Source organism: Harmonia axyridis, chromosome 2 (genome assembly GCF_914767665.1).
Source record: "Harmonia axyridis chromosome 2, icHarAxyr1.1, whole genome shotgun sequence".
Lineage (NCBI taxonomy): Eukaryota > Metazoa > Arthropoda > Insecta > Coleoptera > Coccinellidae > Harmonia > Harmonia axyridis.
This window is the reverse complement of record NC_059502.1, coordinates 20,559,541-20,584,958: the sequence shown is the minus strand read 5'-3', so window position 1 is coordinate 20,584,958 and position 25,418 is coordinate 20,559,541. Positions and strand designations below refer to the sequence as shown.

The 25,418-nt window shown below is 34.2% G+C and overlaps 2 protein-coding genes across 9 annotated transcripts in view; one reads left to right on the top strand and one right to left on the bottom strand.

Moving 5' to 3' along the window:
- The first annotated feature begins 217 nt into the window (after positions 1 to 217).
- LOC123673666 (annexin B10) lies at positions 218 to 10,344 on the top strand. 5 transcript variants are annotated; one of them, XM_045608255.1, is made up of 8 exons: positions 369 to 451; positions 2,281 to 2,315; positions 4,949 to 5,125; positions 5,184 to 5,388; positions 6,797 to 7,123; positions 8,606 to 8,787; positions 9,553 to 9,649; positions 10,118 to 10,344. In XM_045608255.1, exons 2-7 carry the CDS (start codon positions 2,295 to 2,297, stop codon positions 9,601 to 9,603), a joined length of 963 nt encoding a protein of 320 aa, XP_045464211.1. In that variant the 5' UTR covers positions 369 to 451; positions 2,281 to 2,294; the 3' UTR covers positions 9,604 to 9,649; positions 10,118 to 10,344. The 5 variants fall into 5 exon arrangements, with proteins under 5 accessions (XP_045464212.1, XP_045464211.1, XP_045464210.1 ...); XM_045608256.1 differs by lacking the exon at positions 9,553 to 9,649 and having other exon boundaries at positions 218 to 451; XM_045608254.1 differs by lacking the exon at positions 369 to 451 and having other exon boundaries at positions 2,151 to 2,315; positions 9,553 to 9,627.
- Positions 10,345 to 10,981: 637 nt separating this feature from the next.
- The window catches only part of LOC123673665 (protein phosphatase 1 regulatory subunit 16A), a 28,194-nt gene continuing 13,757 nt past the window's right edge, over positions 10,982 to 25,418 (bottom strand). For all 4 annotated transcript variants that reach the window (XM_045608249.1, XM_045608250.1, XM_045608251.1 and 1 more), the window contains exons 3-8: positions 24,872 to 25,073; positions 22,822 to 23,065; positions 21,416 to 21,541; positions 21,276 to 21,351; positions 20,580 to 20,797; positions 10,982 to 12,185 (exon numbers count right to left, since the gene is read on the bottom strand). In XM_045608249.1, coding sequence (XP_045464205.1) covers positions 11,670 to 12,185; positions 20,580 to 20,797; positions 21,276 to 21,351; positions 21,416 to 21,541; positions 22,822 to 23,065; positions 24,872 to 25,073 — 1,382 coding nt within the window. In that variant the 3' untranslated portion in view covers positions 10,982 to 11,669. The remainder of the gene's footprint in view (positions 12,186 to 20,579; positions 20,798 to 21,275; positions 21,352 to 21,415; positions 21,542 to 22,821; positions 23,066 to 24,871; positions 25,074 to 25,418) is intronic.

Sequence of the window (25,418 nt, the reverse complement as noted above, 5' to 3'; positions counted from 1 at the left end):
AAATTGAAATCTGAAAATTAGTTAGTAAGAACAGTAACATCTGACTTTTGTCTATGCTAATTCGAAATAATTCTTCTTTTCTAGGTGTGTTGACTTATTGATATACCTATTCATCAGTTTGAACTATATACGTACGAACATAATCGTAGATATGAAATTATACTGATTTTGTTTGATAAAATTATTATATCATCAATGATCAAGGGGAAAAATTGTTAAAGATTAGTTAATACTCATGTATGAGTGTTGAGTTGAGTTGTAATCAACATATTCCAACTCAAATTGTAATTATAGAATTAATTCAATCAATTCTTTACTGGTATTATCAACTACTCAACGAATTCGTGCTGAAAAATCAATTCTTTCAGAACCATCCTTGAAAACCAACTTCTGCGCAAGTTTCATTCAGCAAGATCAATATACACGCAAAAATATCAGAAGGTTACTACAAGTAAGTTTAAATTCTTTTTTTCTAATTTTGTTTCGAATGACTTGTTGATTTATATTGATATTCGTTTACGCATTGATAATTGAAATATGTTTTTTCTTTCGTATAAGAGTTGTTTTATTCCTATTGACACAACCTCAATCTAAATATATTATGAGAGATCATTTGTAGGTTGAATATTACGATTGATTGCGAACTTTGTTTTTTTTTGTATTTGATATCATCACAATTAAGTGTTTGTTATTAAAAAAATTGGTGTAGCAAAATTTGCTGTAACGAATATTTCGGGTAATAACCTCAATATTTTGAGGATATCACGCATGATTGCATGAGGGTTATATTATAGAGTTTTTGAATGGAAGCTACTTTTTTAATTGAAAATGGCACCAGGCGATTTTTGCAAAATCAACTTGAACATCGATGTTTATGGAAACTTTTTTCTTTAAAGAATTTGTCCTCATTATTTATCCGTTGTTGTTTTTAAACTAGCTGGTTTCATCTTCCCACCTAAAATATTATCGGATAAGCATATGGAAAATTTGAGAAAAGCAATAACGTAAGTAAAATCTGAAACTGTTGCGGTTTTGTACAAATTCGTATTTATTTAAATTTTCCACGAAATTTCGCATGTTGCTATTTGTTTCATAATACTTATACAACAAATTGCCATTTATCACAATTTTTTTGAAGAAACGGAAAAAGATTCTCTAGTATCTAGATGCCATTATTTATCGAATCAGCAATGTTTGTTATGGACATATCGATATTTGTAATGAAATTTTAAAATTTTTCCACAATTAATGCTGCATCTTCTTGAATATTGGCATTTCTTCGACTAACCCTATACAAATAACCAAAAAGATCGATAATTTGCATTTTTGACTAGAACTTTTTAACTAAACAAAATTCTAATTTTTAAATTATGTGTTGAAAACAACGTTTCATTGCAAACATATATTAACTATATAGTGTGTACCAGTAAAAAAAATATTTTCCTATTAAAAAATAAACCAAAATTTTGTGAATGAACGGATCTTTTGTAAATGGAATCGAAAAAATGTAATTATTTTTTTTAATTGGTAGAACATGATCACAGATTGCCATTCTCCCAAATATCCTGCAATTTTGAGGAAATAGGACTTTTTGTTTTCATTTCATATCTCCAAATCGATAATTAATTTATATGATCTGTTATGAGTAACATATAAATCATAAAAAAAAAACATTTGTACAATTTTTCGAATATATCCAACAGAAATCAAGATATAGCGAAATATTTGAAACAGTCCTTTTTCAAACATCTCGAATGCTCTCAGTGAGCATCGAATTTGGGACATCCTGTACACACCATTCGACGAACTGAATCGATTTTAACTGTTATTTAGTGAGACTATTTTCGGCTCAAAATTCTTAAATTACACAGTTGGTTAGAATGACCGCCCGATATTCTTCTGAAACAATTTTTGAAAAAAAAACATCAGAATATTTCATAAATATTATTTTACCCTTTAGGTTATATGAACGTTTCTCATGAAAATTTTTCAGTTACATATTAAAATTTTTCTCTTCCTGTAACAGATAATTGTTTTCTTCGGTTCATTGTCGATTACGTATCTGGCACGTTGGTTTCAAGAAAATTAAAATGAAAAAGTAAGCCGAATGACTCATACTGTAATTCTCTCGTGCATGACATGATATCACATTCTACTCTGAGTTACGGTTTGCGAGTATTCATCATGCGATTGAATTGGTAGGAGAGGTAGAGTGTCACTATTTTCAGTTGGAGACAGAAATTCGTGAGACGAGTAACAGTTTTTTCTTGTGATTTTCAGATTTCCATATAACAATGTGTACCAAATATTTTGGGGTAAGTAATAGCACATAATTCATTCTACGACAAAGTTAATTGGGTAGTCGCCTTAGTTATAACCGGATATAGAAGGAACTTGTTGATTTGTTTACTTCAATTATGACGATCAAGGTTGAAACAAAAAAAAATTCTTAATTTAACATTGTTGATCTATAAGCTGATTTAAAATTTTATGTGGATCAATCCTCCAAGGTGGTTCAACATTTTACATCTTGATGAAAAAACTTGCCGACACATTCTGCATTTATTGTTATATAGTATTTTCACACAGTTTATTATATTTGGAACACAATATCCTGAATTCTTTATTTCATCTTTATAATCAATATTTCCATGAAAAAGTACCTACCTATTAATTGAGTAGTCGAAGTCAAAATAAAGTTTTTTGAATCACATTCGTCGCCTGTTTTCATTTTGTCTTCGCATAATATTAGGAAAAAGATTGAACAATAATTTGAAGGAAATATTTCTACATAATTTCATTTAAATTGGGGCTCATTCTGTGTATATGATATCGCACAAAAAAAACGATAAATAACGTTTCAATGAATTTAAAAATTAATCCTATATAATATAAAGGGTGTTTCCAATTAAGACATGAACCTTGGAGAACGTGTTGATATGACTCATTTTCTGTCATTTAAGCATATTTAGTGAAAACAAAAAATCAACAGGTTACGAGATATTTGAGTGAGTTCTTGTGATTTTCAAAAGATTTATCACCTTACATTATTTTACGTCAATTTTTTCTACGTTGACTATATTTGATTATTCTTGGATTATTTTTGTGGCCAGCAAAGTCCGGAACTAACACCGTTAAAATGGCAATAGACGAAGCAGCGAGAGGATAGTGAAAAAATTTCAGGCGGAAAGAATGAAATTTTAATTTCAATTGAAAAAAAAAATCCAATTCATTACTTTCCTTTCTTTGCCTTTTTCTCATTTCAAATTAAAATTTGCTGAAACAAAACTAGTGCCTGCATTTTAACGAAAACTTTTTTAGGAAAAGAAGAAGGAAGTTTTTAAAATAATTCTGTCATAAATGAATTGTGGAATTGTAGTTATAGGTAAATTTATTTTAAAAATTTGCTATTCTCTTATGCATATACCAACTTTAAATCATACTTATTCTTATTTAACATCTAATACAACATGGATTTTGTTTTTTCATACATATCCTTTCCAAATGAAAATAACCCAAAATTTAAATCTAACTTGGTCAATATAGAAAAAATTGACGAAAAATAAAGTGAGGTGAGGAATTTTTTGAAGAACAAAAGAACTCAAATATCTCGGAAACTGTTAATTATCGGTTATCAATAAATATGGCTCAATTGACAGCAAATGAGTGATACTAACACCTCCCCCAAGGTTCATGTCTAATTTGGAAACACACTGTATAAGGGTGTGTTTCTATGTGTATGTTTTTATGGAACATCAAATGATAAAAATTTATTTTATGAAAATCTACCGAAATATATCGTAGGTTAGCTTTGGAAAATATTGACAATAAAATTGGGTTGAATGAAAAATTCATATCACCAGTGAGGGTGTGGTAACATGAAAATTCAATTAGAAGAATAATGAGGATGAAACACGGAAAGAGAAACAAGGATAGGCTTTTTCACTTTGATAGGAGACTAAAGAAGGTCTTTAGTTTCCAGTTCATTGGTGTATATTCATCATATTGAAAAATGTTGTCCTTTCAAGTGAAAGCTTATTCTGTGAGTCCTCATGTTCATAGATTTCATAGGGAAATAATGATTTTTATTGAAATTATAGCTTCTCATTTAATTTGGGCATCAAAATTCTCAGTATGGAACAAATTTACTTGCTCTTTCTGAATAGAAATGAAAATATTTGAATTAAAATATTCGACAAATATGTCTATGGCCTAGAGAGATTAGCAGCGGATACTAGTTTTCTACAAAATTTCCAAGAATTTTAAGAGAAAAGAAGAAACCATTTACTACATTGCAACACGAAGAATAGTATTATCCATAACAAAATAAAAAAATAAATGAATGGCAATTCGATTTTCAAGTTTGAGTTTTAAATGCTTAAATTAGATATCGAAATATCGTAGTGCTCATGCATCTCGAGCCAATTTCCATTGGCATAGTTGAACTATGAGAACGATCTGAGAAACCCATTCTTCACCTCTTAAATCAAGTTATACATAATAACGAATTGAATAGCATTATCCTGTAGAGCTAGATCTCGACCTCGTCGGAAATACTAATCAACAAAATGATTCACCGTAGTGATCGTTCCTAATATTAGATGATTGCCTTCAAAAAATTTTCATTCAAATAACTTTATCGCTATTGCCTATACATATTGATTATTTGATATTGAAATTAATCTGTTCGATTCCAATGTGTAATAATTTGATTAGTCAATAATAATGAATCATTAATTTTGATTATTGATGATTAAAATGTTAACTTTAATCTCAGAAAATACTGAGAACACAAGCCTCAACAAAATATCGATAAAGTTGATACTGCTAGTCAAAAACTTCATTTCTCTACGAATATGGGAATAACTTAACTTTAGATTTAAATCATTGTGAGCAGTTGGTTTTTCCATATATTATAAAAACTTATACCAGGTTATTCTTTATATAGGGAGTACCAACTGTGCACCCAGCCCCAAATTTCAATGCAGCGGACGATGCTGAAATCCTCAGAGGTGCCATGGATGGTCTTGGTACCGATGAAGACATGATAATTGAGATATTGACCCAAAGAAGCAATCAACAGCGTCAAGCAATATCAGAACATTTCAAGAATGTTCTAGAAAGAGTGAGTTTTCGGTATATCTCGTAAGGATACTTCGATTACTCTTAATTTGTTGTTACAGGATCTGATTGATGATATAAAAGGAGAATTGGGAGGAGATTTCGAGAAAGTAATGGTTGCTCTACTCACTCCTCATTATGAGTATTTATGCAAAGAATTAAAGAACGCTATGAATGGTGCTGGTACCAATGAAAGCACCCTTGTAGAAATAATTTGCTCTAAAGCAAATGAAGAAATCGATAAGATTAATGAGTGTTATGAGAGATGTAAGTGAATCAATTGATAAATTAATGCAAGCATAATCATCATTGCAAAATTGGGTATAGAAGGGTCAATGTATATTTCAACTAGAGGTTCTTCCAGTAGAGATTACTATCTATTGGAGAGAGAAATGTGTGTACCTATATTCCGTCGAAAAATTGGACAGGACTTAATTTGTAATTTTCTCTCCTGGCGGATAGAATGAATCAATCAAAGTTAATTGATAGAAACATAATCCATCATTTCTTATTAAGATTAAGGGAGGAGAAAAAACTTTCCAGGTCGACTCCAAATGTTTTATTAAAATGACTACATGTTTCGATCTCCAAGAGATGATCTACAGCTCCTAAAATCAAGAAAAAGACACAATAGAGCAAAAGAAATTAACAAAAACTATGTATCGGAGGAGAAAAAAATATTAACATTAAAACACAAAAGATATGAAAAATATGAAAATTTTTTAATCGGAAGAATTTTCAGAAGTGTCAAAGCTAGTACACATGAGCATGTTAGAGCTATTAAGAAGAATAACCCTGATAAATCAAATCTTGCCGAACATGTTTTTAAAAACCTTGACCATTTCCATTCCCCGTCCTACACTCCCAAAGTTCTTTACTCTCTTTCCAACATAGTCATTTGCGATAACTTAGAAAAAGTTTGTCTCACTAGAGCAACGTTTAGGACACCTTCTGATTTGTTAAATTCCCTAAGTGACTTTCCGCAAGAATAACAAGGTCTTTTTAATCTGGGTTCCCGGCCACTCGGAAATTAGAGGGAATAAAGAGGCCAACACACTTGCCAGAAAAGTAGCACAAACTCCTTTCATCAGCCTGAAACCTTTCGGTGGCGTAGACAATTGTACCTACAAGAAAGTGTTTCAGGAGAAGGAAGAAACCAAAAGAAAAATAATCTGGCGAGATATTCCTGGTTTGGATCACTCCAAACAGTTTTTCCGAAACTTTGACTCTACGAGGTCCAATCTGGATCTTAGTAAAAATATGCTACACGTCCTCACTGGATTCCTCATAGGGTATGACGAGTGCAGATTCTGTGGTGGGGAGGAAGAAACTCCGGATCACCTGGTGGCGGAATGCCTCGCCATCGCTAGCCAATGCAAAACCTGCTTTGGATACGAAACTTGTAGTAGTAGTGAGGAATTAACCTCCTTGAAGCCATCCAAGATATTGGAGTTCATAAAAACTCTGGAACTGGAAGGCGAGCTGTCTCGTAGATCACGTTATGGAGAGAATAGCTCTGATGGGGGGCACAATAGACCATTTGTTCGCAGTGAAACGGAACCTCCTCAATCAAATCTAATTTAATCTAATGTTATTTTAATTTCAGTGCATTATCATTGCTGATTTCTCTTGCTTAAATTCTTAAGAATAAGCATTTATTCTATTGATTTTTCAGTATACGAAAGGCCGCTTGTAGAACATGTGTGTTCGGAAACATCAGGGAACTTAGGACGTTTCCTGACATTGATCTTGACTAAATCACGTAATGATTGCAACGACATCGACGATGGTGAGGCTAGAGCAAAGGCTGAGGAACTTTATGCTGGAGGTGAGGGCCAACTTGGGACTGAAGAGAGCGTTTTCTATAAAGTGTTGGCACATGAAAGTTTCGCCCAGCTTCGTAGAATATTCGAGGAGTACAAAGAAATTTCTGGAAATACAATCGAACAAGCGTTGAAGCATGAATTGAGTGGTGATTACTTAGAGGCCCTCTTAGCAGTAGGTGAGTGAATTTATTTCTTTCATCTATCCAAATTGACGTTTATTGTGTTTATTGATACTGAAATGTAATATTCACATAATAAGAACACATTATTATTATTATTATTATCTATCCTATAAATAAAAAGTTGACTTGATCAAATATTATCTTTTTACTCAGTTGAACAGTTACACTTGACTCAATAAGTTCGGAGCCTAATCTGTGAAAGCACATTTTTTCTTAGCAAACTCAATTCGTCAATAGAGTGACCTTCCAAAGTGATACATCATCTCCAACAATCCTAATGCTATTAATTAGCGGTGAGCAAGCGTGACACCCATTTCCACTGTAGTGACTCTGTCTGCTCAAGAGATGGTGTTTTGGGTTTCACACTTACATGGCCCCGGCCAATTTATACGGGTCGATGTGTTGCAGCAGAGTCACTTCTCCACCATAGTGTGAGAGGGAGTGTCTTAGCCAGAGATCGCCGGATTGCCTAACTTTCTGCTATGCTCCACGACTATCACACGAAACTTCAATTTACTCTTACTCAAAAGTCAAACCATTTCGTGGACTTCAGTTCCGTCGGTGGTTCTTTGGCCACATTTAAAGTCAGCATACCACTTTTAAACCACTGTTGTCGTTAGAGCAGAGTCTGAATAATACTTAAAAAACCATTGCTTTGCTTACATTGTTTTTTCCATAAAAGAACATTGTTTTATCACAAAACTAAATAGGTTTCTTTCTATGTTTCAAGCAAACCGATGTTGCATCACTTCGAAATCTCGATCCAGACTTAACTCTATGTTCCGAAATTTTGACAAGCATCTTTTGAAGCTTGGTGGTGCTGACTACAGTGGCGACAATTCGTTCGAATTGAGCCTAAAAATGGCGACCCATATAGCTTTACCATAGAACTTAAGAATACATCAATTGACTGAACTGAACTGACACTTTGTCAAAATTAATATTATTGGGCCTGATAGTATTTGATTGTATCATACTATAATGATTTCCTTATACTATGATTGTATATAGAATGAATTTATTCAACTGAAGAATACTACAGTAAAATGGTTCTTACATTTTGTATGAATCCCAAAAATCAGGTAAACGGAGAATGTAAACAAAAAGCAGCCATATTTAGGCTCATCCAATCAATATCAAGACCACGCGTGTCGTCACTGTGGTTTTATTAAGTCACTGTAGTGCTAACAAGAAAAAAAGTGGTATGTCACTGTGTAGATGCCATCTGTACGCCATGCCCTTAACTTATTGAATGATGTTTGTAATTTATTATTGTTCTTTAGACATTGAAAAAGGGTTCAGCCCGAAACGTTTGTTAAATTTTTTTTTTATAAAAATCAAAATAAAAAATTTTAGTAGAGGACAATCCCTACACATCAAATACCCAAAACATCAGATTACATATTTCATATTAGGTGGCGGTATACCCGATTGAACTAAACATCAGTTTCCTATGAAATTTTTCACATTTTGCAGTTGAGTGCGTGCAGAGCCCTGCGATCTTCTTCGCTAGAAAACTCCATGATTCAATGGAGGGAATGGGAACAGATGATGATACATTGATAAGAATAATTGTAAGCCGATCTGAAATCGATTTGGGAACCATCAAACAAGAATTCGAAAAGATGTACGATAAGACATTGGAGAGCTGCATAGAGGTATGTTTATCACAATTTTTTTCTAACTAGTTTTTCAGGTAACCAAAGAAATTTGTATGTTTTTTCCATAACTTTTGTATGTTTTTTCCGTAACTTTTGATAACGCATTTTTCGAATGATAATCTCGGTGGACAATACACATTATTAAGTCGCAGAAGTTTGGCATGACTGAGCGATATCTATCGCGTATATAACAATGCTCATGTGCATATTTATGTTTCTACTGCAACTGCTCTCTTTCTTATATTGAGTTTCCAAAATTTTCATTGCAGTTATATTCACGATATTGATCATATCTCTACGACTGCTATGAAATATAGTGTTTTATTTTCAATATTAGTTCATTTTTAATTTGAATCCTCCTTGATTTCAAAGTTTCGTAAATCCCTCCATTCGATTTGCTATTTCTATGCTATTAAAATGAATCGTTGCAATGAAAAACATTTTAGTTGTTACTTTCTTTAATTAAAATGAAATATTTCTGTTTGAAATTAAAACGACTAGATATAAAAACAGAAGATATGTGCTACAGTGTCATGTGAATGAAAATATATTGTAACGCAGACAGTTTGACTGAATTTTAGTAGAGGACTCTAAATCCAAATAATTCCATTCTTTTTCTATTCTTTTTTTTATTTCCGTGCTTAATTATATTTTCGCTTAACCTTAAAATGCATGATAACGTTTAAAATGCACTAAGTTTTCATTGAGTAAATGCTTTCCTGTGAAACCAATAATTTTATAATTTCCATTACTACTTTTCAGAATGACGCTTCAGGAGACTATAAACGTGCTTTACTTGCATTGGTTCACTAGGATATTGCTACATTACCTAATTAGGTATCTAATTATTCATGATAGTGTATGTAACTTTTTAATATTTGAAATATTTAAAAAAAGTTCTTTCAATTTTTTCTTTGAAATCTGTTTTGTGAATTGTAAGGTTTCAATAGCTTGCTTCTGCTTATCGTTTTTAGTTGAATTATTATTCCTTCTCCTAGCACTAGTGGGTCTAGTGATTTTTATATATGTAATTGTGGGCTGTCTTCAATTCCTGATTTGTTACTATTGCTTTTTTATTTTTTTGCTTCTATAAAAAGTCGGAGATTTAGTTCCAATCCTACTTTCCTTTTATTCCTCTTTCTGATCCTTTATCAAAACTTCAATATTAACTCTACATGTCTTCTAACACTTTTTGATAAATTCAAGGCATTTGATACAATATTTCATTTCAAAGACTGAATTTGTTCTCTTTGTGCTTTACTAACTATTTTTATTAAGAAACACATATATTCCTTGTATTCTATTGAATATTATTCTTATTTTACAGAACGATGTGAACGGAGATAAAAAGAAAGTTTTTCTTCAACTTCTTGGTTGAAATGAATAGATGTTGGAGTCGATCATTCCAGTGAAATAATTACATTAGTCTGAACCTTATTGTTAAAATTGAACATTTTACTCTAGAGCTTGTATTTATCGATATTTTATGCAATATAATTTTTATATCTATATTTTTATGTAAATCTAGATGGAAAAATACATATTTGATGTTGATTGTATGTATTCACTCACCATTGAAAAAAAAAAAATAAGATTTATTGTTATTTTATAAGTGAACCATAGTCATTGAAAAAAAAATTAAACGATGGTTTATTATTTCCTCTTTCAACGCGAAATATCTTGAAGTGTGATGAAGAAAATTTAAAATTAACAATTAGAAATCAATTTTTTAACAGTAGCCAACAGCTATTCCGAAATCCAAATGAAAATTTCATTTATCTGAAGCTATAAGTGCCAGGTCAATGATTTTTTGCTTCAAATTCATAATTCATAGATCATCTCCAGCTAGGAAGATCAATGTCAATAGCCTTTTTCAAGGATTCCAAAGATTTATCGAATAAAATATTTATTGTTGGTTGAATACCTAGTAAGTAGTAACATGACTTATTCTTGTCAAATTAGATAAAAATTTATGGATTGAAACAAGAATAGGAAGCATAGTAGTGATCGCTAAAGTTAGCTAAGATGAATGTAAGAAAAAAACACATTCAAGAAAAGTAAGGACTTCCTTTTATGCTGGGAAGGCTCCGCTCTTCAGATGAACATCTTTCAATAATATTTGATGTTCATTTTATGGAACTTTATCTGGGAATTGAGGTTGAATATCAGGTGGATAAGAGAAACTCAAATATATGATCGAAATTAATTTTTTTTTTCGAAGAAAAGAAGGATATTACATACGAAAACAGTAAAATTTTTTCAGGCACTATCATCATAATTTACAGAAAAAAAGAGTACTTATTCCGAATACTACAAAATAAAAATTTCTCGATACGTCTTTTTCGACAGGAAGAAATAAAATATTGAGTATATACACGAGGAATTTTCTTCATTCACAAAAACCTTATACCTTGAATTCATAACATAACCAAGAATCCAATAAAAACAATTCAGCACTTATCACAATATTTGGAATGTGTGTTTATATATCGCAAAGGGAAAATTTACAAATCGTAATTAATTTGCGAATGATATGTACATAGTGTGCTTTATCTACAATGAATAAAAAAATGATACACGATGGTGAAGAATTTGTAGCAGCGCAGATGAGCTTAAAATCGTTGAAGGAATAACCACTGATTCATAATATTATTGCTTCTTCAGATGAATTCTTCCAAAATTGATATCATGACAAAATTGAAAGTTGAGAAAAAAGCCCCAATATGAAGTAAACGGTCTTCGATTATAGAAATAATTTAAAATGATTCTCCTTCATTGCTTATGGCAAAAAGCAGGAACTTTGAGATATAAATAAGCCAGTTGCCATACCATATATCACAATCTCGATTAATTTAAAATTTCGATAATATAATACGCAACTATTGTATAACACAGCATCGTTTTGACTTTGAGTATCCGACATTTTCTTGTGTGGTCTCTCCGGTGAACCTCACCACGTCTGTTGCTGAACCAATGGCGGAATCGTTATCTGGTATGCTGTTGACAGGCGACGACAGGTTGCTGACATCTCCGCTGTTATTCCTTATCTGCATCCGCTGTTTCTTCAAGTCTGCCAGAGTACCATTGCCGTTTATGGTGACAACAACATGCACGGTAACTTTTCCGTTCACGTCTGTGGTGTAAGAGTTTTCGTTGGGTTCTGACAATGGGCTCTCTAATAGAGAATCGCTGTCTTTTCCTTCGGGAGTTCGTCTTTCCAACTCTAAGCATTTGTCGTCCTTGGGTGGATCGTTGTTATAAATATTGCCTTCGTGTTTCGTTTGCTCGTTGTTTGTCTTCAGTTTCGGTTGGGGTGGCAGTGTTAGTACGTTGTTGCTCACTGGGACCTTCGTCAATTTGGGCTGGACTTGGGAGTCGTCAGTGGCGTCGAGAGCCTGAAAAAAAATGTGAATTTTTAGTGTTTTAGTAATGTGAATTCTAACCAGCCGTGAACATGATGACCACTAGCTCTGCTTGTCGGTAGCTTTGGGGCTATGGTCCACCCCAAAAATACCAACAATTCAAAAAATTTATGCTTCAATCAGCAACTTCAATATAGAATGCATTTCTTGGGGGTTGCTTCTCAAATACAACGATAGTCTTCGATAGACATGGTCTATCTGTCGACTATCGTTGTATTCATTTTAGTAGGACGTGTTCAACAATGATCCTCGATACTAAGTAATAATAATATTTCTTTAGTATCATGGTGTTCATGAACACGAAGTTGCTGAAGGGGGAGAAAAGTCTGTATGTGTTAAGTCCAAAAACCTCGGTGGCCAATTGTGATCATCTCTTCGAGAAATAACAGAGGAAAATTTTCTTGGAAAGTTGCGATTGTTTAATTGCTTGTGTGGCAGCTTGTTGAAAATAAACGTTGTCCATATCAATTTCTTCCAATTATTATTATTATTATAAGTTTATTGAGTAAAATTAAAACATTTTCCAGAGTACACTTTCTTATTCCGGCCATAATGCCCTAGGTCAACGAAAAATCGACCAACCTTAGTTTTCGTCAACACTACAGGCTACAGCAGCTATATTATCAGTTGTTCTTGAGCGACGCATACGGTTTCGATACTTTACATCAGTAACTTGTCCCAACAGCTCAAACTTTTCCAATATTTTTCTTTATTATTCAGGTCGACCCGAAAGTGCTCTATAGGTTTGCAAACTGTGACTGCAAAATTTTCACCATTTTCCAAGCTCCAATTTCAGTAATGGAGTAGTTTTTGTATGTCAAATGTCACAAGATGACAGCAAAAGTGACAGATGCCCAGATAACGGGCTATTCAAAATGACAGTGTATAACTTAAAGATTTGATACGTCCTTTAAATGCAGAAGCTTCTGAGTGCTCGTTCTGTACATCTTATGTTATCGCTGAGACCATAACGAATTTTGAATCGAAAACATTGAATGCCAATTTTTCATCACTGGAAAATTTATCCAAGCTGAATTTTAGAGCTTTTCTTTAAGATACATGAAATAGAATCAAAACTTCAATTAATTAACAATTGTTTGTTCATTCAAAAAAAGACCTGTCCAAAAAATAAATTGACTGCAAAGGAGAATAATTTCATCTTATACCGGTTCATTGTTGATGAAAAAACTTATAAAGAATACGTTAATAACGGTTTTCACTTCTGTGTGTTAATATATTTTAAATTAATTTCACGGCTTTTCAGACAATTTTTTCAATTCTGGAAAAATTATCTCCTCGAGCGGGACTTGCACCCGCAACCTCCGAATAATATGAGAAATATTATTAGAAGCTTTTATAATATAAAAGGTTTACGCATCAGCGACTATTGTTTAGTGGTTATTGATATCACCCTGTAGCTGGACGAAATGAAACAATTTTGAAATATAAAGTAAAACAGGTATCATTTCACAAATCGTTCACCGAAAAATAACATTAAATTGGTTTATTAACTATATTAAAAAACTTCCTCACTCTTCTCATAACTCACTTTGAACTTGTAGGATAAACACACAACTGTCTGTTTTTTCTTGAACCTCATTTCGCGCAACACTAACTTAAATGATCACGCCACGATTCGCACAATTGTCGCGTGTAAACAATAACCAATACGCTCATCGATGATCTAAAAGATACTAAACAGTTTCATTCTCATATAACTTTCCTACAAGAATGTCCTATATGTTCGCTGATATGAAAAATGTCGATTTCTTTATTCATAAATTCTTCTGAATTACTGGATCATCCCATAGAATTCTAATATCTCATTTCTTTAATTGTGATTCTAATTATAATTGCAACTGAACTTCCTCCAAGTGAAAAATTTCACTGTTCACTATCACTCGAGGCGACCGCTTGTTCGGGATTGTTGTTATTATGTAAGATGTGGTGGAATCTTGATAAATTACCGTACAAATATTTTCCTAGTGAAACTGCAGAATTGTTAAGGAATTTTCATTTCGTATTCATATAATCTTTCCATACAGAACTCAGTATGTAATTATTTGCTGATATGCAATTTTGTTGAATGTAGGCTTGAATTGATGTTGGTAATCGTTGATCACGTTCAATATTCATTTCTCATGATGTGAAAGGATATAATACAAGCCGATAATATAAGATATAAAACAATTCTATAGTTACAATTACTTTGAAAAGCAGCCACTAATAGTTAGTTCCTAATATGTGTATTTTTTCCATTCTAGAGATATCGAAAGTCGATAATTATTTTGCTGTAAACTTGGTGTTTCCTTTTCAATTTACATAATGGATTTAATGATATCGAATCATGTAAATATATTCAACAATATCGATATACTTTCCTTGATTATTACCTGCTACTGAATACCAGCAGAAGAGTATCTGAGATAACTAATCATTGAAATTGATTTGTCTCTATTTTTCTGATGGGAACCAAATGAAATTCAGCACAAACTTTATGGATGTACTTATTTTACTACCTGGTTTGAAGTGATTTGATTTGACCATTTGTTGACATTGAGCGGGTGAACGTGTGTTGTTGAGTGCTCCGATTAAGTGAGGGAATTCAGTGAGTTATTGATGAATTTCGATAAAGATTGATATTGTTGAAAACAGAATAAAACTGGTCATCATAGACACTAATATTTTTGGAAAAGAAGCTAACTGAATAGTTTATAAAACGGATAATTGTTTATACATTCTCGATATCGAGTCTTTTTTGCTTAGGTCTAGACGGCCAGCGTACGTTCGGCAGGTGTAGTATGTTCGCTGCATGAATCGTTATTGGGACGAGAAAACAGAATAATCTGACCTTCCATATCGCACCAAATTTCCCGATTCCAACTTTTCCGTGGCCTGCCTTCTGTGCTACAAGTCTTCCTTAAAGGCCCAAGGAAGTGAAGTGAGTCTCCCCTTACGTCCTCATTTTTTGTTTCGGTTTGTGTCCCTGCTATGGTAGTTGCCTAATACAGAACTATTACATAAAATTTTTTCTATCAATTGAACATAATGGATGATAAAACCGTACAAAATATTTTAGAAAAAATTGAGAACAGTAAAACTGAAATTAAAAGCAGCATACAAGCTTCGGAATCTAATATATTACTTGAACTTGAAAACTTGAAATTCAAGATTCGTACACTTGAGCGGGAGAATGTGTCTCTGAGGGATAAAGTAGACCGACTGGAAAGAAAATCTAACGAAAATAACATCGTGGTTTTTGGATGGACGGAGCCCAATGATGATATTACTTCGGATTTCATTTGCAATGAGCTGAATAACCTGCTAGGGGTAGAAATTGGTAGAAGCGATATAAATAATTTTTATTGCCTAGGAAAAAAGTCGAATCGCCCAGTAAAAATTGAGTTTGTTTCCTATCTCAAGAAAATTGGGGTTATCAGACATTGCAAAAAATTGAGGGGCAGTGGTATTGCCATCAGAGACGATCTGACGGAACAGCAGCGGAACGAGTATCGAGTGCTTAGGGGATATTTGATCGAGCAAAGAGAAAAAGGAGAAACTTGTCATATTAGAGGAAATAAACTTGTAGTCAACAATAAAGAGTATACACTCCACGATTTAGAAGAAGCTCGAAAACATCCCACTGTCCGCCGGACTAACAGCAACCCGGCGACCCCGACTCAGTCCCTAATACATAACCCGGAAGAAGTACGAACTCAGGCTCAACCTCCTGAAAATATCGAGGAGATCTCGGTTCTCGACCGATTGCAAAGCACACCAGTGGCTGAAAACACTGCTAGAAAAATTGTAAAGCCAGAAAGAGTAACCAGATTGCGCTTGAACGTACAAAGAAAGGATTTGAAGTAGTTGATTTTGTTGTATTTTGTCCTGTTGTTTATTTTTGTTGCGTTGGGCTGTTAAGTTGTTTGGCTTTTTCTGTGGGTTTTCTGCTACAAAATGGATCCATACATTAGAGAATATAAGAACGAACCAATCATTGCTAAGATTATACCTGACATAGATCATTTTTTGCCACCTATACAAACACCACTTAATATCTTACATCTTAATATTAGAAGTGCGATGAAAAATATGGACGAATTTGTTTTGTTTCTGAATAAACTTGCGCTCGATATTCAAATTATTGTACTCACCGAAACGTATTTCGTCTATGACCTGAATTTGCTGCAGATTGAAGGGTATACCATTTTATACAATGAGGGTTCACTCAATAAGAACGATGGAGTGTTGGTTTATATTAGGAATGAAATCAGTTTTTCACACGAAATAAAGAAACTAGGAAATATAAACATTCTGGAAGTTTCAACACAGTTTGGATCTAAGAAAGCTATTTTAACAGCCGTCTATAGACCCCCAAGTACATGTCCAAAAAAATTCAACATTGATTTACAGCAATATATTCAAACGGTTGAAAGGAGCGATATGCATGTTATAACAGGAGATATAAATATAGATCTTATGTCGAATTCAGATTTTTCTGAGGAATACAAGAATATCTTGAACACATACGGATATGAATCGCACATAAATGACTACACTCGACCAGAAAGTAAAACTTGCATAGATCATTTCTATGTGAAAGAAAATGTTTCTATTCCAATTCAATCGTACGTCTTTCAACATATTATTACCGATCACTATCCTATTGCATTAACTGTGGACTTGGATGCAACATCAACGAGACAGCCCAATTCCGATTCTAGAAATAAAAAATATATAGATTACGCAGCACTAAAGACAAACTTAAGAGAGGAGAGGTGGGAAAAATTTTATTCTGTCCATAATATAGATGAAATGGCTGATGAATTTGTTGACAGAATAAGTGCATATATCGAAAAAACAACTAAAAATATAAGGTTAAAAAAACAAAAAAATATTAAAAAGAAGTGGATTACTTCCGCGCTCCTCACATCGATAAATAGAAAACAGCACCTGTATAAAAATTTACAAAAGGATCCGAATAATTCACTTCTGAAGACAGAATACCACGTTTATAAAGGTAAGTTGGCAAAGTTAATCAAAGTTGCGAAGAAGAATTATGCACGAAAGCTAATAAAGGACAATGTTAACCAGTCCAAGGCACTCTGGGACAGTGTAAATAACATATGCAATCGTTCGAAGCCTGAGACAAAGATTGAAAAGATTGTATCGGCAGATGGAACAATGGTGGAGTCTGGGAAACGGATCTGTGACAGTTTTAATGCATACTACTCTAACTTAGGTCAGACGTATGCAGAAAAAATAAGTGTTCCGGAAAACTATAGAGAACATGAAAAAACAGTAAGAAGCTCCTTGTTTCTCACCCCTACGAACATCGAGGAGGTCCACGAGACGATTGTGAAACTGCGGCAGGGAACAGCACCGGGATATGATGGCATAAGAGCGGAAACTCTAAAGAATATATCTGACGAGATAAAGGCACCTCTGACTCACCTAATAAACTGTTGCTTTGATGGAGGATATTTCCCGAAAAGTTTAAAAACAGGTATTATAAAACCTCTATTCAAAAAAGGTAGTAGATTGGAAATGAAGAACTACAGGCCAATATCGTTGATCAGCAATATAGCAAAAGTTATGGAAAAATATTGAAAAAGAGGATTATAAAATTTTGCACGAAACATAAAATTATCTCACAATTTCAATATGGCTTTGTAGAAGAAAAATCAACCGAAGATGCAATCAGACACCTGACATCCTGTATTTACAACTCACTAGATAAGAAAAAACAATCCTTATGTATATTTATCGATCTCTCTAAGGCCTTTGATACAGTCTCCCATGAAAAACTACTCAATAAATTGGAAAAATACGGTTTCAGAGGTAAAATTTACAACATGATGAGAAGTTATTTGATGGATCGGGAACAAAAAGTAAGTGTAAATGGAGAGTTAAGTGAAGCAATGTATGTAAATTACGGGGTGCCTCAGGGCACGGTTCTTGGACCCCTTTTATTCACACTGTATATAAACAGTTTGTTGAGTGTCAGAGTAAGAGGCAGAGTTCTCTGTTTTGCAGACGACGTGGCGTTGTTTTGTGAGTCAGATTCTTGGAACACCCTGAAAGCTGAGGCCGAGAAGGACTTCAGTAATCTGGATATGTGGTTCAGGTACAATAAATTGACGATAAATTTGGAGAAAACGAGATATTTACCATTCGCATCGTACTCGAGTGGATTACCACATATTGGACCCCTGATGGTCACACCGAACTTACATATCCCGGAAGCGGACTCCATCAAATATTTGGGTATAACGATCGATAGACACCTTAAATGGGACATGCATATCAAAAGTATCGTCAACAAGCTAAGAGGCATTTTATATAAAATTAAATATTTAAAAGACTACCTCGACTTGAAACACCTGAAATTGCTGTACTTTGCATTAGTGCAGCCACAATTGTCGTATGGAATTATTGGTTGGGGCGGCGTGAATGATAATCATTTGGAGAACTTGAATGTAATGCAAAGATGGATACTTAGAATTATTTACGGTAAACCACTCGTGTTCTCCAACGATAGTTTGTACAGGGAGTCCGGGATGCTTGATATAAGACAACTCTTCTGTCTCAGTATGCTAATAAATATGAAAAAGTCGAAAATTACTTCCGATCCAGTTGACCACTGTTATAACACCAGAAATAGATCAAGCTCCTTAAACATACCCCGTTGTGAAAAGAATATAGGACAGCGCTGCTGTAACTACCTTGCTCCGAAAGTTTTCAATCAGCTACCCTCGTACATAAAGAAACTCAACAGTTTAAGTTTGTTCAGAAAGATGTCAAGGAAGTGGATAGTATCTATCGGAAGATCAGGATTGATTGCTCTGATCAGCCAAAGGCTGTTCTAGGTGGAACTACAGGAAGCAGAAATATTTCTCGTTTTGTTGTGTATTTTGAGTTTGTTCGTTCACTTGTCAATAAAGGATAGTTAAATCTAGGTTGATTATATCACGTACAAGCAATAGCTTTCGTAGCTAAAGCTTCTGTGATTAACACTTTATTCACTCCTTTATTTGTTATAATACATGATTTTATTGTTGTGTGAGCATTTATGTTCTCCACTCATGTTTTGTATTTTCTTACTGTGTATATATGTTGTAATGTAGTCAGTGAATAAATTATTATTATTATAATTATTATTATTATTATAATAGCTGATAAAGCTCACAAAGAGCCTTGTCGGTTATCCCACCAACTAACACAATTTCCTAGATTGTAAAAAGAGAGCAGTATCCACGGACAAGGAAAAAAAAATGGTCAGAAATTTTCTCTGTAACATTTAATTTTGAAAACCGGTCGAATTTGCAGAAAATTTCATTTTTAGAAAAACATGTTTTCCTCAATAACTTTCCATGCCTTTGTTCCATAGTTTTTGTATGTTATAAGAGAGAAGATCTATAATACAGAGAGCTGGAAGTACAAGAAGGATATTTATTTATAATTATCTGTTATGTTCTAACATTTACACATTTACTCAATCTGTTGTTCGCTGTATTATATATATATACACTTCTAGTAACTCGCTGCTAGTTCAGCAAAGTCACCCATAGCAGTGATATCAGGATGTAACAACGGAATTCCCTCAAGTAATTAGCTTGGTTCGAGTAGGTCTCGCCAAACATTGCATTTGAAATATGTATTCAGGATGTACCAAAAATATAAGCAGAATAATTCATACGCATCTTTTTTTGTTGAGTAAAAACTTTAATTAATTTCAATTCAAATTATTTTTAGTGTTTGATCAACGTTTCTGTGATATCATAATATCTATATGTTTAAAAACAACGTTAAATATTGATATATAGTGCGGATACTACTGAATTTGACTGAGGTCTGTGGGAGTCGAGACAAGTAACATCAACTTGTTTTAAGAAGATCTAAAGATCGCTATATGAAAAATGTGTAAAAAACAAACAATAGGAACATACTATAGAAAGATCAAATCGAAACGAAAAGATCATATCTACCAACCTAAAACATACTGCTACGAGTTCACACCTCAAATATAAGATTATCTCAGTATTTAATATTTTGGGAGAACAAAATACTGACTTTTGGGAGAACAAAATTCTGACCATGTTTGCATAGTGAAATCTCAACTTCTGGAGTTTATCAAAAATTTCAATGATGAATGAAGATTTTTAGCCTGTTATATGTGGATGCCGTTACGAAGTAGAATGAAGTAAAAACATACAATTAAATTGCAAGTCTGTTCGAAAAGATATCATCTAAGGTATTTAATTATTGAATTGTGAGTTTTCGATAACGTGTGTGTTGTTGATAACGTGAGTAACTCAGAAAAAAATAATAATAATAATTTTGTCAGTTCACTTTTAAGTCTCTCACCTTTTGACTTTCAGCTTCCAGCCTGAGTCTGGCTTCTTCGACAGCATCCTTTCGACTAGTCATTCCCTTATCTCGTAACGACGTTCTCCTCACAGATTGCGTTCTCGTGTTGCTCTGGGATCTCCTCACTTTCCGTTTGGCTTCAGCTTGCCTCTTGATTTCTTGTTCGGTCTTCAGCTCCAATATCCTCTCTTTCAGTTCGATATCCTCGCAGATATCTGTGAATTTGAAATATCCGATAAATAGTGGTATCCACCAAGATAGTTATCAAAAATGAATGAAACAGATCATTTGTAATTGTATTTATATAGATAGTTTGACGAAAATACCATCGATGAAATTTAGATCTGTTTCAAAAATTATATCGATCTATATGTATTTATATGTAGCCTAAGGTCTAGGTGATTTGTTGATTTTATTTTTATTTGTTGTGACTTGTGACTAAATGAGAAAGAATTATTATTCTCAACAACTCGATGACTCATCCCACCATTGAGAAACCCCTGGACACTTATTCATAGTTTCAGAGTTAATTCTCTTCTGATATTTGCATTAGAAATAGTTAAGTATCAGTTCTTTTGTTAGTTGTCAAGTAACTATTCAATTTTGGTTCAGGCATTTATCGTTGAAAAATAAAAACTTCAACATCATTGTCTTGAATGAGAATGATACAGAAAATTGAAATAAATTACTTACCAAAAGGTGTCTCATCGTGCTTGTTCTTCGCGTTCAAATCTGCTCCAGCTTGTGCCAGTAGCTCTATCACTTCTAGCTGAAAAGAACATGGAGCTAAATAAAAATCATAGAAAATTTCCAAGGTATCTCTTTCAACTTACATGACCCCAGCAGGCAGCAGCATGGGCCGGTTGCCAATCGTCCTTGTCTTTGGTATCTGTTCTCACGCCGTGTTCCAGAAGAAACTCGACCACAGAGATATACCCGTTAGCAGCGGCAATATGGAGCTGTCATGTAAAAAATATCATGTATATTTTTTATTTTTCACCATTCGAAGTTACATATCTCAGACTTATTTATGAAATAATATTGAAGACTTCTGTTATAATTATTATTATTAAACGACAAGAGATGAAGATATGGCTTCGAAGCTAAGACACAAAAAGTACATAAGTAATAAAGTAAAACAAAAACACAGAAACATATATACAAATTCAAGCATTCAATGAGGCAACAAGTGAGCGAAATCCATGCGAATCAATTCTGTTCTTGTAGGCGTTCATTGGAAGCACAGACTACAGAGAAAAAGAGAAAAAGAGAGAGAGGGCAATCAAGCAATTAGTTCCAGGTTGAAAAAAATTCTACTGGACAAGAAATATTGGTGTTGAGGGAGAAAAGGGATTATAAGCTGACTCCAGTCATATTATTGATAGCCCGGAAGTTAAATATGAGATCAGTCGGAGATCTTGAAATGAGGTTAAACCCAAAATACAGAGTTTCCCTTCATACACAGGACGGTTGGGACCATAAGGAATGCGAATAACCCAACGTTGTACCGGCGTGTTGCCTCCAGCTGCTCTATTTCAGCGTTTAGGATGGGGAACCAGGCAGGACAAGCGAATTCAAGGATTGGTCTTATATAAGTTAGAACAGACAGTGGAAGAACATCCATGAAAACACTTCGAGACCATAAAGACGAGGCTTTTTGGCCTAGATGTTACCTTCTTCACTTGAAGAGACCAGTTATCTTCATAGAACATCATAAAATATGCCACAGAAGGTTCTGAAGGGGTGAGTGCAGTTACTTTGCTCAGGAGAGCAACTTGTTATTTTTGATGTTTTTATTGCAAATAGCCATTACGTAACAGAGGGCCTTCCCCCTGCTGTATGGTTTATCAGGTGCAGAAACTTGAAGAAATAGGTTCTTCAATAAGTCGGAAGAGAACAGACCATACGAAAACATCGAATATATTGAGAATTCCCAACCTCGCTCTGCTCGAAAACAGGAACGAACCTAAGAGGCATTCATAGAAGATCATGATTGCTCAGGAATATGTCAGGAGGAGCAAAGGAAACGAAACTAGCCACATGCGCACATTTCACATCCGTTGCATCCTCCTCGACTATGGTATTTCAATAGATTATAGATTTTTGTGTATTGTAAATGGACAGTGATCTAGTAAATTGGAATTTTCAATTTGTGGAAGATTGATCTGAAAGACAGTTGGAATTTGAAAAACCTTTATGAAGAATCCTCAATCCAAGGATAAAAGAAATTATTATTTACCGGAGTTGCGCCTTGACTGTCATAAGTTTCCAGATCTTCAGCTTTTGTCGCCTTCATCTCCAGATCGTTCAACATCTGTCTTTCGGTGGACGCTCTTGTCTCATCGATGAGCTGCTGAGTGATCCCCCTCCTATCCATTTCAATCTCGATACAATCTAACGCCTGGTTGTCCTCGCAGATGTCGTAAGGCATGTTACCGTCAGCGTTGACAGCAAGCAGATTAGCACCGTTGTCAATTAGAATCCTAGAATCGAAATTATCTTTTTATCAATCAATATCAATATTGGAAGGGGCAATCTTCGAATTTTCTACTATAACAATAACCAATAATGGTTCTCTCTAGCGTTTGAATGAGATGAAATGGATGCTAACTACACTGATCAAAAATTGCTAGGGATCACTTATGAACTTCTCTTCATTTGTATTTTTTTCAAGTTATCTCGTGAATATCTGTACATTATATGTTCTCTAAGGAAAAAGTAAGATGTTTTGAGTTGATTATATCAAAGTCTTCCTCACTTCATCGGCTCTTATTCACAAAATCGATTATTTTCTGTAGGCTGTTACAGGTGGAGTGAAAAGCAATGTGGTATTTGATATTAAATCTGTTTTTTTCTCTCGTTCAAACACATAAGGTGACAATAATTGAAGAAATTAGAACAATATCAGTTCATCAGTCATGCCGAGAAGACGTTTGGCTCCTGTGCAACTGGACCAAATCATACGGTGGATACAGGAACGTTTGTCCCAACGAGAAGTGTCCCGGCGGTTGAATGTTTCGCAAAGTGTCGTGAGTCGGGCTTGGAATAGGTTCATCCAAAACGACTCAGTAACTTATGTTCATGGGGGAGGTCGGCAGCGCAGTACAACAGCTGCCCAAGATAGTCTTTTGATCCTCAATGCTAGGAGAAATCCCACTTACTTGGCGTCGCGGCTCAATAGATCACTGAGAGTTGCAACAGGAGTTCTAATTTCGAACCAGACTGTAAGACGACGACTAAATGTTCGTGGTTTGAGAGCACGTAGGAGGGTACAACATCCCCGTTTGAATAGGGAACACCGGGTTCATCGACGGCAATGCGCTGGGGAGCACCGCAATTGGACACTTGAAGATTGGAGCCGATGTTTATTTACGGATGAGTCTAGATTTCGTTTGGTCAACTCAGATGGACGTATTCTTGCTTGGAGGGAAAGAGGTCGAAGGTATGCAGAACAGTTTATGGTACCCACAACAGCTTTTGGCGGAGGTTCTATATGTGTATGGGGAGGCATTTGTTTGAACCAACGCACAGAGTTGGTTGTTCTGCAGAACACCACCATGACCAGCCAGAGATATCACGATATGATTATTGAACCCATAATTGTTCCGTTTCATTTTAATTGACGATAATGCCCGTCCACACCGTAGTCGTCTGGTTAATGAAGCGCTAGAAATTCATGCTATTGATAGGATGGACTGGCCAGCTCGCTCTCCAGACATGAATTGCATCGAACATGTCTGGTCTGAGATGTCTAGACAATTGTCAACCTTAGAACAACCGATCAATAACCTGGAGGACCTTTCTAACGCTTTATGGGATATTTGGACGAAATTGCACCAAAATTTTATGAACCGTTTGATCGAAAGTATGCCTCGTAGGGTAGAATGCTTGAGACGAGCTCGTGGGAGACCAACTAGGTACTAGCTAAACCGAAACTTCAGCCTTCTTGTGGTTTCATCATAAAATTTTTATGTTATTCAAACACAGAATTTTGAGTGTTCCTAATAAATTTTTTTTTTCTCTCCAACTTTCCATTTTTTCATTCTTTTTTCAAGTGAACCATATTAGCAACTGAAAATACTCTGATATCTGACTAAATTTATAATCTTGGAGCGAATATTTCAGAAATAAATTTAGAACAAGTAAGTGATCCCTATCAATTGTTGAGCAGTGTATTTTATCCTGTTCATTCTAAAGTAAACAACGGCGTCTCACCTTATTGGATGTCGATTAGACTTTTTTATTTTGTTTTGATTGTGAATGAGATTCAAGAAAATCACAAAACTTACTTGATGAGCCTTAAGAAGCCACAAGTTGCAGCAGCATGAAGCGGTGTCCATTTCTCACTATCCTCTGCGTTCACGTTCGCACCAAATTCCAATAGAAGATTCAACATTGCTTCATTATTATCTATACAGCATTGGTGTAAGGCAGTAAGACCATCTTCATTGCAGGAATCCGGACTAACACCTTTCGTTAACAACCTTCTAACTGTTGGAGAAAAAAAAATGATCGAAATCAATACATTGAAATTTTGAAACTAATTTTTGTAATGTTAAGGTAAAATTAATATTAGGTGTACAACTTTGCTTTCGCCGTTTTGCAATAGATGGCTGTAGCGGTAAGTGGTAGTCGAAATGAAAAGATCGTAGATGTCATACAATAAGCTAAGATATTTATAAACATAACGCCATCGAAATATTAGTCGATTTGTGTCTGCACCGATTACACGTGTCAGCTTACGAGCCAAATTTTCGTAATTTGGGGGAGGTTTTAATTTCCCGCTTCAATATGAAGAAATCTGCGGCTGAGGCTCATCGAATGCTCTCAAATGGT

Coding starts and splice junctions, on each gene's coding strand:
- LOC123673666 (XM_045608256.1), top strand. CDS start 2,295: ATGTGTACCAAATATTTTGGG. Junction 5,126..5,183: donor TCAAGAATGTTCTAGAAAGA/GTGAGTTTTCGG, acceptor TTGTTGTTACAG/GATCTGATTGATGATATAAA. Junction 7,124..8,605: donor AGAGGCCCTCTTAGCAGTAG/GTGAGTGAATTT, acceptor CACATTTTGCAG/TTGAGTGCGTGCAGAGCCCT.